The sequence below is a fragment of the Buteo buteo genome, chromosome 5, assembly GCF_964188355.1.
Source record: "Buteo buteo chromosome 5, bButBut1.hap1.1, whole genome shotgun sequence".
In the NCBI taxonomy this organism is placed as follows: domain Eukaryota; kingdom Metazoa; phylum Chordata; class Aves; order Accipitriformes; family Accipitridae; genus Buteo; species Buteo buteo.
Genome location: NC_134175.1, coordinates 18626374 through 18641974, shown reverse-complemented (window position 1 = coordinate 18641974; position 15601 = coordinate 18626374). Strand labels below are relative to the sequence as shown.

General features: G+C 37.8%; 1 protein-coding gene across 1 annotated transcript in view; it reads right to left on the bottom strand.

Moving 5' to 3' along the window:
• COL3A1 (collagen type III alpha 1 chain) overlaps nt 1-15601 on the bottom strand; it is a 53309-nt gene that overhangs the window by 20062 nt on the left and 17646 nt on the right. Inside the window, exons 2-18 of the mRNA XM_075027973.1 lie at nt 14981-15186; nt 13247-13285; nt 12518-12634; nt 10326-10397; nt 6750-6815; nt 6092-6145; nt 5819-5872; nt 5053-5106; nt 4846-4899; nt 4346-4399; nt 3801-3845; nt 3543-3596; nt 2518-2562; nt 1732-1785; nt 1134-1232; nt 967-1011; nt 746-844 (exon numbers count right to left, since the gene is read on the bottom strand). Of these exons, the coding sequence (XP_074884074.1) occupies nt 746-844; nt 967-1011; nt 1134-1232; nt 1732-1785; nt 2518-2562; nt 3543-3596; nt 3801-3845; nt 4346-4399; nt 4846-4899; nt 5053-5106; nt 5819-5872; nt 6092-6145; nt 6750-6815; nt 10326-10397; nt 12518-12634; nt 13247-13285; nt 14981-15186 (1211 nt within the window). The remainder of the gene's footprint in view (nt 1-745; nt 845-966; nt 1012-1133; nt 1233-1731; nt 1786-2517; nt 2563-3542; nt 3597-3800; nt 3846-4345; nt 4400-4845; nt 4900-5052; nt 5107-5818; nt 5873-6091; nt 6146-6749; nt 6816-10325; nt 10398-12517; nt 12635-13246; nt 13286-14980; nt 15187-15601) is intronic.

Here is a 15601-nt window from a genome sequence, read left to right as displayed (position 1 = left end):
ATGGGTTGCAACAGGGTATTATTCTAGAGCTATCAGATGTACTAAAATATTAAGAAGTAGACATTGTAACTTTCAAATTACTGACTCATTTTTATTATTTTACATTCTGCAAAGGAATTAGCATGCACTGGTTGAACCTGGATGTGGAATGCATGGGGCTCCTTAAAAATCCAGTAACAGAAAGAAGTGATACAATCTTAAACATCACCGAGTAAAATTTTACATCTGTTTCTGAGCTATTTCAGACATCATTGAGACTTTTGCTTGAAGTCCCTGAGTATTTTCTCTGGCAAAGAACTACGTGTGGTGTAAGGCTGCCAGGAAAGATCCTGCTGGGGTAAATGACAGTATAAGAATAGCTACAACTCCCTACATGCAGTGGACTGTGGACTCAGCCCGTGGGAATTTAAACAGGTGAAATTAGGATTTCAAAACAACAGATTTTGTCTAATGTAGCCATTTTCAACAAGCTATTATTTTTTGTTGGGTGTTTCTGAATTGATAGATAATTTAGGAAAGCAAATAAATATTATCATATTTGTGTATATTTTTATATATAACAATATATAAATGTGTGAAAGGTAAATATATATTTAGAAAAATAATTGCCCATTGTTATTATAAAATAATTTTTTAGACCATCTCAAGTGAATAGGATGAATTCAACGGGGTTTTTTTAATGGTATCAGAACAACTTTCACCATATTTGTTTGAACAACCAGTGTAGTGCATATTAGTAACTCACCGGAGTGCCTTTTGCTCCAGGGCTTCCACTTGTACCTGGAGGACCAGGAAGACCACGGCCTCCTGGCAGACCAGGAGCACCAGGAACACCAGCAGGTCCCTGTAGAGAGTGAATGGCAGACAGGGATGAAGAAAGCATAGCATCGTTGGACTCTGCCCAGCCCAAACAGTGACCTTCACCAACACAGCACAACAATAGACAATGATATGAAAAGTACCCACCATTTCACCCTTGTTGCCAGGGCTTCCAGCTCTTCCAGGAGGGCCCTGAAAAAAAAAAAGTATAAATAACCAATGCTGCTAACCTAGGACTAAACCAAAGGACGTGTAGGGCTTTGTGAAGAGCAGGTGGCACAACATTTCTCAGTTCCCATGTGGTATTTATGTACCTGAGGCCCGGGTGGCCCAGCATTTCCCTGAGGACCAGGTTCTCCTCTCTCTCCAGGACTACCACTAGAACCAGCAGGACCAGGAGGACCAGCTTCACCCTACAGAAAAACAGTAAAGGGAGAAATGAGTGCATTTGAGTCTTGTCTCCAGGGCAATCAGTATTAGCGTCATAATTTCTTCCTCTACTGTGGCATCTTTGCATGATTTGGGAAGAAGGTTACCACCATCATCACCTAAGTGCAAGAGCCAAATAAGCACAGTGACCCTGGTGCTGAAGTACGAGTTACCCATGGACTCCAGCCAGCACATGCTGCACAGCTCCTCTAGTTGTGGGAAGTTCACTTGAGCCCCTCCCATAATGCAACATAAAGCATTGGGTCTACCACTTAGTGGTGTTTTGGGGTGGGTATTCATGAAGGCGATGAGGATAGGGTTTGTCTCATGCTGCATATGAAAACACATGAGTTCCAGGCTTGCAAACAATGTAATAACAGCCAGAAAAAGGAGGACTCATAAAATAAAGATGTATAGTGACATAAGCTGCCTAACTAGAGAAAGGACCAAATCCTATATTGGTATGCATCTTTAGCTGAATACCTTAAAACCTGGAGAGCCTGGAAATCCTGCAGTTCCAGGGGGACCTGGGGGACCCTTAAAAGTGAAAGAAATACTATTAATGCAAAAGGTAAAAGCCATATGGAATTAATCTTAAGTTAAAAAAAATGTCTGATTATGGGATATTTCTCTGAGTAAGGAAACACCTGGCAAAATAGCAAATATACATCATGCTGCAGAAGATGAAGTCTGGCTAGCCCTAAAATATCACACCTACGTCTTAGTTACCCTGACTTTTACATGTTCAGCTAAATTTCTGTGTTGTAAATTTAAAAAACATGAAAGCTATCATTAAAAAGATTAAGTTATAAAAAATGTTTAAAATTTGTTCCAATTATAAAAAAGTGTAGGAGAAAAAAAAAAGCCAACATAGCTGTTACACATACAAGTGGACACACTCAGGTTTCTAGGCAGATGGGAAAGAAAAACTTTTGTCCACCTCAGACAGCTAAATAATGTATTTGCTAAGTCCATTCAAAATTTGATCTGCATAGAAAACAGCAATTCTATCTATCTATATGTTGTCAGAGAATAATCTGGCTTTGGATTTATGCAGTTTCTGATTTACAGTGTTAAAGCTCTCCTATTGCACTGTATGCTTCAAGTACCTTGACCAACACAGTTATGAAATATAATTAAATAAAATGCTCATTCTTAAATCAGTGCACCCCCAGTCTCAGGTTTGCTGGCACTGCAGAACATCTGCTAGAAGTAAGTAGACTTCAGCAACACAAACACTTAAAGTCAAACATCTGTAAGTCAACTTACAGGTGGGCCTGCTGCTCCTGGGGTTCCGTCTTTGCCATGGGCACCCTACAGAAAGAAGAGAGGTGTTGGGTACAGAGCACTAACCTGGACACAGAACCCACATGTTTTAAAGCCCATGACACACAGACCATCTTTTTGTGTCTGTACATTCCCACTTAGTTGACCGAGACCCAAGGATTCCTCAACTGTGAAACTCTAAAATAATTAACTAAATATTTTGTGAAGGAATATCCAATGCCTTGCATGACTTGTACTGTAATGATGAGACAGAAAGATGCAAAAATGTATTCTTATTACATTTCTTAAGGAAATAACAGTTACGAAGCATCATCTGTGTGGACAGTTCTTAAGGTTAAATAAATAAGATCACAATAGATGTATATTTCAAAGTAACAGTTACTTCTAATTCACATGAGAGACTAAAATTTCACTCCAAAACTCTAACAGTGGTGTGACTTAAATCCTGTTGCCTGTCTTTTAGACATGTTAGACCAGGTCCGCTGCTCAGGTTATGTAGTGTTTGTACGAACAAGTTGCTGGTTATGATACTTTAGCTGTGCTTTGTTGATTGTGTTGGATGCTATCAACTACGACTTCCTCCAAAGCAAAGAATGTACTCCCTAATCTCAGTCAAAGAGTAATTTTATCTTTTTCCTGCAATTTAACTTCTGAGATTGCATTTTTTCCCTCTACCTTCTGTTGCTGCCCTTTGCTTCCACTCCTCCTCCCTATTGCTCTTGGCTCAACCTGAGCTTATGCTGAAACACTAACTCTCCCTCAAAGTGTAATCTATTCATTTAAAAAAAGGAAATAGAAAATAAGATGGTGAACATGTGAGTTATAAGCGTTACGTCTTTAATTGGGGACTGAAAAGTTTTCATGTATGATTTTACTGATGCTATATAGTTTTCTAATCCTTTGCATTACAACTGTTTTAAGGTAAATCTATGAAGCAGGGAATTCTCAACATACTGAAACAAAATATGTGCCGCTTCTGGATAAGAACAACAGCTGCAATTACTCACAGGGCCACCAGGATTCCCAGGTCTTCCTCTTTCGCCAGCTGGACCTCTCGGTCCCTAGAAAACATAAGAAAACAAACTTGTTAAATGGCTTCCAAAATAATATGGCTGAGCAAAGAGACATTGCTCTTATTTGCATATCTCAGTATTGTTCAATGCATGTGGTGGGGTAATTAAAGTTAAAAGAAAGATGAGTAACTCACTTAACCAGGATGTGCCATTGGCACTTCCATTTAAATACTACAGGGTACACGTATTTACCGGTTGGCCCGGTGATCCGTTTGCTCCAGGAAGACCAGTTTCACCCTGTTATGGAAAGAAAACACCAATGACAGAATTAACATTGGTAAGAGAATTTTTTGCTTTATATTCAAGGGGAAGAGACATAGAAACAAGACTGCCTAATCCATTGCCCCTTTCTGTGTGGTGCTGAATTTCCTCAGCATGAACTGAGGTCTGTGAGGTCTGAGAAGACTAAACAAGTGCCAGAACAAAATATTTAAACAGGAAAAAAAAAAATCAGGAAGACTTGGTCCTTTAATATTATGCAATAAAGTCAGATGATCCAGGCATGTCCTTTCATTTTGTAATCTCAGCTTTATAATGGCTGGAAAACTGGGACATGGTGTGGTTCAGAAAGTCTAACTCCTTTGGAATGATTCTCATTCTTGTCATGGAGATATTCAATGAGTTTCTTTAATGTTAAGTGGATTTTTGTAATTGTGTAATATGCAAAGCATAGCTATATAGCAAATGATGGAGGGTATTACTCTATCTATTACAAAGATGACACTATAGTTTTCTACCTTTGGACCAGGAGCACCGCTGTCCCCTCTGGCACCATCTTTTCCATCAAAACCCTGTGGGAAAGGAAGACCATATCTGTGAGTAGTACTCCTCTTGCATTCTGGAAAATGTGATTCCTCTTGGCAAAATATTAAGCTTCAAGTCAAACTCAAATAGAGGGCCATATTTTTAATAAGGAGTGCTATCAGCTATTGGAACACTTTTTGAAAGAAAATTCTGAAGCCTCCATTTCTCCACAGCAATTAGTTAACAGTGGATGCTTTTCTGGAAAGCATGCTTCAGCCCAGCTTTTGGGATGGAGCTCTACAACTGAGGTAACTAGATAAAATTTAACAGTCTTTCTTCTGGATGGTCAGATTACATTGTCCAGAAATTGGCCTTTAATTCTGTGATTCAGTCTCTTTAGCTGGGAATTGACGACTGAAAGAGCACAACAGTGCAACACCATAATTTGACTGGAGTAACAGACTCAGCTATACTCGATATACTCAATACTTACTCGTTGACCTTTCATCCCAGGCATCCCAGGCATGCCAGGGTGTCCCTTGTGACCCTAAACACACAAATATAGAAAGTTTAATAAATCACATACTGTGTGAAGGGCACAAGCCAATCTTCATTGTGTGTCATGTTCACTTGACTAACTTAAAATGGGAAAACAAAACCTTTGATTAGAAGACCATTGTTACTGGGGGCTTTTCCATACCGGTAATCCAGGGATTCCACGGTCTCCATTTCTGCCTGGTCTTCCTGGTTCTCCCTATTGAAAGAAAGTAAATTTTTTTTACCGTTTTGTTGTTCCTTCAGTTATTGGTAAAGAACCAGTCCTAGCAGATCGAGGCAGGTTGGAATAAGCAGGTGAAACTTCCACCAAAGACAGTCAGGAAAATTATAGCAGGGTGACGGTTCACTGTATGACTGCCTTCTGAAAAACAGTTGCCAGAATTTATAAAATCAATTTTTAACAAGATTTTGGTTAATATGTGATTTATATCAAGCCAACTTTTAGGAAGAGATGATCACAGAAAACTTATTTTTCACGGTGAAACACTCAAAATGGACAAAAACTTTAGCTGCTTGTCTCACCTTGTACTATACCTATTTAGGACTCCCAGCTGTGACACAAAAGATGGTTTTAACAGCCTTAACTCTCAAAGCAAGATTTGAAGGGAATGGGCAACTACCACTATTGTCTGCTTTTCTTTATAACTGCTAATTTATTTTGCACCAGATCAAAATAGCATATTTCATGCTTAGGTTTTCTTTTTAAAAAAATTTTGTCAATCAAATTGCCTGCTAAAATTGAAACTTTTTTGGAATGGACAGTTATACCTAATGTAAGCCAAATCTAGTTTATTATAGTGGTGTTGTCAAATTGAGAAATTAATTGAGATTTAATCTGCTGTCTTACCATTTAATGAATTTTCTTTCTTCCCATTTATTAATTAATGGATGAATAATAGTGAACTTACATCTTTTCCTGGTGGACCAACTGGGCCTATCATTCCAACAGGGCCTGGAGGTCCCTGTAGAAAAATAATTAATATTAACTGTAATAATAAAAAATATTAAGTCTCTTTCAAATTAAAAATGCATTAGGTATCATAAAATACTTGTACATTTGACATGCATGATAGTAAACAGACAGGATGAACTGTAAAATTTCAATCCACTCCAGTGATGACACAGATTCATGCTTGTAAGGTCATACCTTTAATATATAGTGATAGGTAAAGTATACGTACAGGAGGGCCAGGTTGTCCTGGTTCTCCAGGGGAACCTTGGTATCCAGCAGAGCCCTATAATGTGGCAAAAAAACAGTTGAAATGTGAACAATGACATGCATCATTCCATGGTGCTACTATATTTTATAATAATTTCATAATTGTAAAGAAAATGATAGTCAGAACTGTCAACAAAGGACTAAAGGTGAAATTAGCAGAACCAAGCAGAATATGCCTCTATGAAAAAAGAATTAAAACTACTCCTTTAAAAGGAGATTTACATCAAAAAAAACTCAGACTGTTTGTCTGTTCACTGAATGTGTATTAGGATTCCCACTTTCCTTTATGTCCTGTTAAATTTTTGTATAAATAAACATTTGGGAATGTTAACAGAGGCTGATAGGCAGTGGCATGTCTTAAGACAACATTAGCTGACACCCTACAGGATTGCAGAAAGCTCAGGGGAACAAATGGATTTAAGCAAGCACAGTATATAGCCCTCGGCCATTGGGTCTTGGTGGTGCATAGATGGAACAGGCCAATTAACAGAAGATGACTTTTATCCATAAAATTCTTCAGCATGGTATCTAGATTTATCAGTTGAAGATGTACCTAACATTTATGACAGAGAAAAGGAGAAGGAATATGAGATGATTATGAAAAGATTAATTTTACTTACAGGGGGACCTGCATGACCAGGTGGGCCAGGGGGGCCACTGGGGCCAGGGGGTCCTGGGAAGCCGGTCTATAGTGTAGATTAAAAAAATAGTCATTACGTTAATGTAATGTAGTTATAAAGCTTCATGTAGTTGCAATAGTCACCAATAACTGTGAAATATATGTTTACATATTAGTACAGAGAAAAATCCAAGGTGACATGTATTTGGTGCAGTAAAAAAGAAACAGCAGTATATATACACATTGCTGCATATATTTCTCTTTGCAGCCTTAGCTAACATACTCCAAAAGATATTTTCAAAGCTCTAATTTTTTCTTTTGAGTCACTATTCCCATTCTCTAGACCCCCAGAAGGATGCTCACAACTCAGCTTTTCAGCTACCTAAACTGGAAGAATAGATAAGTGGAACTCTTAATCTGCTAAACAGAGTAAGTGAGCTTCAGCATCTCTGCCATGTAACTGAGCTTTATTAGCCTAACACTATATCTTCACTGGTGGAGCCAAAGTGTACTGATAAAATTGCTTGCTAGTCTATTGATGCCAGATTTTGCTTTCTAAAACTAATTTTAAAATTTCTCACCTGCATTCAGGAGCTATATTACATATACATATACAAGCCATGAGAAGATGGTTGTATGATAAACCCTGTTTATGACCCTAGACTTCTTAGAACTTACAGGTATACTGAATTAAGGCCATATTTTTGTTACTGTCAGAAAGGCAAGCATTTTCACCAGTGAAATCTTTTCTGAACTTTAATAGTACTAAGCCATAAGAAATAAATGATGTCCGCACTAACCAAAGGACTTAGAGGATGAAACCTCAATATACATATGGTTTAACTCAAATCAGTAATACTGTTCCTTATTTTAACTGGTAAAAAGGGAGTAACATATTACTAAGGAAATTCTCAATTTGGGAAGAGTGCTAATCTTTCTACTTCCTGTAGCAACAACCACAAAAGCATTTGATACTGCAAAACAGAAAACATTTTAATATTAGCACAACGGTTTCCTGCAGCTATATGTGGGTCTTTTAAAAAAAAGGTTTTGTGAAATTAAACTCTTCATGGGTTTGATAGAGCCAAAACAATTGAAGTCTATGAATTACATGAGAATCACCCTGTGCTGCAGTACTGGCAGTATATTCTGTAGCTTAATATTGCACATAATGCGTTTCATGGGATATTGCCATATTGTGTCAGAATTGGTCATGTATTGCAGATGTTATGTGAACCTAATTTTCATAATACAAGATGAACAGTATTGCTATACTATGCTAGTATATGTAGTAGGATATACTACTATAGTACAAATATACCATGTTAATATTAGTTCACAGATTGTCTTTTGTCTAAAAAAGCAAATCATTGTAATATTTGCTGTTTTGTAGGACAAGAAGTACACCTAGTGGCAGAGCAGTTAGTGTCTGGGTAAATCAGGTTGCCTTCAATGTGTAAATACGAGGAGTCCCTTGCTGTTAATTGTTAGAACTCATTTGGTATAAAATAAATCTGGATTCAACATGAATTAGAGCCATCAACTCATCAATTGCAATCAATTGATTAGACATATGGCTATAACCAAACAAGACTTTTTTTTCAAGGTGCACGCTGAGGAGATAAACTGATAGTTAGGTATGACATTTGCTTGCTGCCAGCACCTCCAGACTGTGAACAAATGAGCATATTTTGGTTAGAACATGTGTACTGGTGGAAAGAGACAAAGACAACAATATGTGGAGGTTATATGAGCAAGTAAAGAGAAACTGTGATATAAAGTACAAAATCAGTCTACAAGCAGTGGAAAGCCACTGGCAAGACAGTAATGGAGAGATGTGTGACTGAGCAAATACCAGGCATGGTAACCACCCACGGACAAATGTTGGTGCTATATAGCTGGCATTTTTTATTTTATTACTCTTCCCAATTATTTCAGTTTGGATATTTATTCAAACCAAGTGTTTAAGTTGAAGATTGATATATGAAATTTATAAATTAATAAATAAATTAATCTATGTAATTTTAATGATAAACATTATTTAGTTCTAGCGATTTTAGACACATCTGCCTGCAACTGCTCTGTTACTTACTTTGCAGTCATGTATTGCATGATGCAATATATAGAAGACCACATGACGTGAAAGTATACAGACAATCCTGGCTGAAGATATTCTAGGGTGCCCAGTTAAGTTTGGGGTTATTTTAACCCAAGTCCGGGGGTCAGAGCACAAGAAATCACTAAGCACCTCAAGGAAAAATGCCAAAATAGAGAGGAGTAACTGTAATAGTTAACTGAAGGGTATCTCGGTTACCTGCCTGGTTCAACACATCCCATATTAAGACACCAAGTAACAAAATGTAGATGATATGATAAGCTGTGGGCAAAAACTGTGAGGAGCTGAATATGAATAAATGACTAAACAAATACAAAAAACTGGTGCTTGAAGAAGACCAATGCATGGATGATCATATTAGCAAATGAACAAGGTAGAAATAAACAGATTAAAATAAAGGTGAGAAAATAATGAACTATATTTCAGGAAAAACAGCTGCCAGGATTAGTAAAATTTATTTCATAAGATGATCTGATGAAACCCTGAGAAATAACACATCCACTTGGAACTGCCTAGATATGTTACAACAGGTGATACCCAAACCTTGTTATGCAGCATTGGACTGAAAATAATGATGCTTAAAGAAGCAGCAGCAAATCTCAAATAATAGCAATTCACCACATCCTCTATATAGCAGATTGCCTGAATCAAGAACTCTCCATGTCATCGATGGTGAATATCTCTAAATCCCAGTGCCTAAAAGGAAACTCACGAGGTGAACATTCAAATTTATTTCATACAGGAAGCATAGCATAGCATAACTCTTTCAGGTAATCCACGCTTTATCTCACTAAAAAACTGCGAAAAGCTTGGGGCTGGCCTAGCGGGCAGAGACAGCATCCTTAGTACACAGTCTGAATAGCTGTGGGTAAAAAAATGGTAATTGTAAAAAGAAAAGTGAAAAGCTTTTGACTGCTTTCTAGGATGAAAAAAAAAAAAGATTATAAGAGGGGTTTGCTCACTTGTTATCAGGCAAATTTGAGTTGTGGAAAAGTAAACAAGTATGGAGTATCATACTGAGTAAAGACAGAATGCTGCCGAATAGGTACAGGAAGATTAGAGACAGTGGAAGAGGTAAAAAAGTGGTGGAAGGGAGGGAAGCAATTAGTAGAAGAATACCAAAGCAGATAAATGAGGAAGGTATGCAAGGGAGAAAGGGGTAAATGTTTAGGCAGCATTAAGAAAGTGATCAGAGAGAGATTAGGAAAAAGAAGGTAAGAAAAAGAACAAAGAGAGAGAAAAGGCAAAACCCCCAGATAATCTATAGTTACTTTCTAGAATGATATTGCCAAGAAATCTGCTGCCTTACATCGCATTCCACTTGCAGGCAACAATTAAATTAAAACTTAACTTGTTAAATTAAAATCAGGATACATACACACACATCCAAGGTATAATCTACGAGCTGAAAATTTGTTCTTTAAAAAAAAAAAGGACAGAGAAAAGGCTATATCATCTTACAATGGCCTGTGGGTAAGCGATACCAGGTCCACCGGCCTTCACATCATAGGAGTCATACTGTGGAGAAAAACTCTGTAAAAGAAATAAAGAAAAACAGAAAGAAAAAAAAAAGAAAAAAAAAAGAAAAATAAAGGTGATTGCTACAAATCAAATAAGTATTTTCTTACATTGGTATGGCAAATGTATGAAAATAACTCATTTGTATCTAATGACTAGTACTTGTTTGACATATAGCTGCCATATATTTAAATCATCCATAAGAGAAGCCCAGCCAGTATCTTTCTTTTGAGGTCATGGTAATGTTAGCTCCCTAGGCTGTGCACATCCAGTTTTCATCTTGACAGCTAGGCCTTAGCTGAACCAAAAAATTGCCATTCTCTCTCCTCTTAATTGTTTCACTCTTTTTAAGATTTTACCCCCATTTTCTTTATCAGTCTCTTCTGTTGGGCTTAGTTGTCACTCAAGGAAGTTGATAAAATATTTTCTGTTGCACTAAAGAATGCAACAGTTTTTATTATTATTTTCCTAATTTCTTTTACTTGTGACTAATGAATGTCTCATTTCAGAATATCTTGTAGCAAAAAATCTCTTACCTATGTGTAAGTCTGTCCTTCCCTGAATTACAAATAATTTCTTTTTACCTCACGCGTGGGAACTTACACATCTCAGAAAACTGTATTACACTTTTTCCCTAATGCCATTTTCCATCTTTCCCTTTCTCCCTTCCTGTTCACTATGTCACTCCACATAATTCAAATACAGTCATCACTTTTGAGCCCAAGCAGCCAAGCCTCAATGCTTTTGACAATTTATCTTGAAACAAATGGAAGCTCAGTCCAAGGCATGAAGTGAAAACATGTCCTGTGGGCCTTTCTGAGAGCAGACAGCATCTTTGACACACCCATTTACATAAAATACTGCTTAAAAAAAAGAAAATTATAAAGTCTACAGTAAGTTTTTCAAGGAATTTCCATGTAAACCTCTTAATTGGCATATATTGATTTTATCATGCAGATATTCGCAAACTTAGTTGAATAATATGGCATTAACGCAGTTTATGTATTAATGGCACATAGGTGGTTGAGCAGGAAAGGTTGAATACATGCAGTGTTCTGCCTGATAACCCAAACCACTGTGGAACCAGCTCCTTTGCTGGCCAGGTACAAGACGACTCCTGTGCTACTGATATCAACCCTCTCGTCAGTATTCAACAGCACATCTTTGATACAGCATTGGAATGGGTGACATTAAGCCTATCATCCTCTCTTGTGTCTGAATCTGCCAATTCAAACCCAGTAGCTCTCTCGATATATTATTGTCTGGCCACGTCCATTGATACTGGTTAACTGATCCATGGGTATCTCTCCCAGAACCTCAGTCATTCAGATGTAATCCCTTCCAGAATTAAGTAATATCAAGACATCTTTCCTCAGTTTTTGGCTTACCTGGAAGTGGGAAGTGTAAGTGGAAGCTATAGACAGTGGCCTATGTTCAAAAGTAGCAACTGGTTTAACATATGATTTTTAACAGTTCTGTGCTAAAGCAATCCCATCTTGTAAAGCTAGGCTTGCTTGATTGCATGGGAGACAATGTCATCTCTTAACAAAGCACTAGCTGTGGCTCAGCTCCCTTAATAAACCCAACTGCACAGAACCTTCAGTTAAATTTAGTTCTATTGGTGAGTCTGCCCAACTCTTCAGAAGAGAATGTAAGATTCAGTGGGCCAGAAATAAAGAGGAAGCATGACAAACAGTACTTACATGGCACTCCCCTGCAAGCAGAGGACCTGTGTTTCGGTCTAGTCTCCTGGGAATGTTTCTTTATTAAAAATGCATTGGATAAAATATAGAAAAGTAAGAGAGTTCCCTAACCATTAAGCTTGAGGGGACGTACTTCCTCCTGCACACTTTCTTTCTGGTCAGATTATTTCTGCGTTACGTAAGTCCTTCATCAGCTCTGGCTCCAAAAGTTTTAAAAAATAAGATAAGGCAGAGATTTAATTGCACTCCAGCCAAATTTTATGGACAAACCCCCAAAACAACAACAAAACCCCACCTACCACTCAGCTGTGTTTTTCAAAGGCACCAATGAGAGACAGACACCATTCAAAGCAAAATACATGTGAATTTGCAAGGGATAGGTGCCTACAGTCTTGCTTTGAGCAACAAAGTAGAAGCTGAATGATGACTTACGCCTCCATTTATACTGGGACATGACTGGCAGATTCCGGGGGGGCCAGGAGCTCCAGGACTCCCTGGCTGTCCTGGAGGGCCAGGGGCACCGTTTCTGCCTGGAGGCCCAGGAGAACCCTGCAAAGACACAAACAGAGCAGATACAGATGTCTGCACTTGCCTCCAACTGCAAGGGCATTGCAGGATAAATCCTTCCATTCGTAAGAAAGTCTTTGTGATTGTGGTAGGAAACTTTCTCTATTAAACATAACTACGGCCACAACTGAACATTCAGGAATGGCATAGACAGTAGACAAAATTCACACATGGAAATACTCCTTAGTTGCTGGAGCCTTATTGCAGCTGACATTTGATCAAACACACTATAAATATTAAACAGGTCAATTCCAGAATCTAAAATTAATACTGCTAGTGGAGTCCATAGATTTTTTTTATTTTTTTTTTCCTACTGGGAAGAAATATACCAAAACCACCAAAAAATAACAAATGTAATACAGTTTAGACTAAACTCTCTCTCTGTGTGTTTTTCCAGTTTAAATTTTTGACAGTTTTGTTGAAGCTAAAGGGCTACTTCAAAATAACTATATGGCACAGTCCTGCAGACAGTACAGACATCAATGAAAGCTGGATATCTCAGCAGCTTGAATGGAATATATAGCATGACAGGAATTGGCTCTTGATTTTGTTAGTTTCCTTGGGGAAAAAAAAAAAAAAAAAAGCTGCACTTACAGGGTCTCCTTTGGGCCCTTGGGTGACTATTCCAGGAGTCTAGAAAAAAAGAAAAAGTAATTAAATTAAGAAAGAAAATAAAAATAAACCCCAAACCTGATTATCAGTCTCTCTGCATTTTCACAGTTCATCCATAAAGCTACACCTCTCCTGTAAGCAAAAACATGGCACTAATGAAGTCAGTAGAGCTTTGCCATTGAGTACAATGGGGACAGAAGTCCACTGTGGAAAGCTGTAAGGGACAGTTTTCTTGTATCCTTCTCAGTCCAGCATGTTAAGTGTGGTAATGTAGCTAATTTTAATTTCTCAGATCTACTCCTCCAATTTATTTATTTTTCAATTAATAATTCAGTTACATATTACTATCTGGATTCTCAATTAATAGTTTAGAACAGTTTTTATGTGTTCAGCTGCTAGTGGTAGTAAAGAATATTGAGCTGAAACTATCTTGGAATTTTCAAGGTGGCATTTCCCTACACACCATCAAAGGTCAGCAGGACAGCTTCCAGTGGGCTGACCAAACTCTTATATATTGAAAACAGAGGCTAGAGGAAGTAATCCACATGACCTTTATTATCAGGAACCACAGAACTGATAAAAGAGTCTCTAAACTCAGCAAGAGAGGGAGGTGTGCTTAAATCTCCAACATGCTTGTATGTACCACTCATTGACACCTCTAAAACTGTTCAGTGAAGTAGGTCAGGTAATCCTGGAAGCAGCACAGCTGCGCTAACATGGTGCAACTAACACTAGGTGATGTTATTTGTATATGACATTTCATGTTTAAGCAGATATAATATAGAGGTGCAGAAACACATCTTCTCCCTTTCTCTTCCATATACACATCTCTTTCACTCTCTTCTTTTATCTTCTGGATAAGAATCTTCAGTGTGCCTGTGGAAATCTATGTACTTTAACAGAATCAAATGGATCTTAAACAAGGATGAAATGTTGAGATAACCTTAGAGGTCCGTATAGCTGGCTTGCTCAGTGAAGCAGTTTAGGCAGGGGACTTGGCATGCACTAACATTCTCAATTTTCCTGAGGTTAAGGTGCTGCAACTGGTTTAGATAATGTTGGTGTCTATAAACAAGATGATGATATATTAGGGATGTAGGGTTTGAATCACCTTTCCTTTACAGGGCATTAAGTCAGCAAAAACTCTGCTAAAGGAAATTCACTCTGTGAGTTGATAAGAAATGCAGACTTGCAGTATGCTGTGAAAATTGTCTAACTTTCTTTAACTCTGTGTTGGCATTAGTTTCATGGATATTGATTGAACATGCAGTCAACAAATAAGCTGTTTGCATTTTTCCTATGCTTCTCCATAAAATGAAAATGTAATGGCTACTTGTTGCCCTCTGTCCCTTTCTACTATTTATCTGTGCCTGTTCTCTACGTAAAACTGGGTTGAAGGACCTCATGCTTTCAGCTGCATAGCTCAAAGGACTAACAACTATTTTATCAGATCTGGTACCAATTATCTGATAGAGTACAGAAGTATTCTTGAATTTAACAAAAAAGATAAAACTCTGTGAAAGTTCAAGCTGCTTTTTTAAATTTAATTTAATTTGGCAAAATGTGCCCATCCTAAGTATTTGCCTAGAGTCAGAAAGTGACAAGCCTAGTATTTACAAGAAAAGTGTTTAAGAGCACCTAGAAGAAAATGAATTGAGGTTGACATGGATTAAGAAGGTGGCAACACCAAAGTAACAACATTGAGGACAGACTTACTCTTGTAGGTTGTGGTGTTGTTTGTGGACAAACTGGACAGCACTCTCCAAAGGGAATCTCTGGGTTGGGACAGTCCAGCTCCTGATCATCACAGATGATGTCATCACAGAGAACAGATCCCGAGTCGCACACACAGATTTGGCATGGCTCTGGCTTCCAAACATCCCTGTCAGCGTAAACCTGCCCAAGATGGGTACATCCTGCAACTGGAAAGAAAGACAAAATAGTGTTCAATATTATTTCAAATGTGTTTTCCAAATCAAAGATAAATAACATGAAAGCTGTTGGATAGTCTGTTTTGTTTTCTACTGTAATAAGGTTTATGCATGTGAAGTAAAGGGCTAAATACTTCTCTTCAGACACTGGGAGGATCTGTTACATTAATTGCAGAGTCTGCTCTGAATCTATAAATAGACATCAATGGAAACCTGCTGGAGCTGATCCAAAACCCAATTAAATCTGTGAAAATCTTCTATCTTGAGTAATTTTAGTGTCAGACTGAGTTACTGTGTAATTAGCAATTGAACTCTCTGCTGCAGCTAAAAAGGAAATGTGCCAAACCTCTCAAGTGTATCATTTGACCCCATGTGCGAACACGAGCACTTGCACACGGATGCAGAA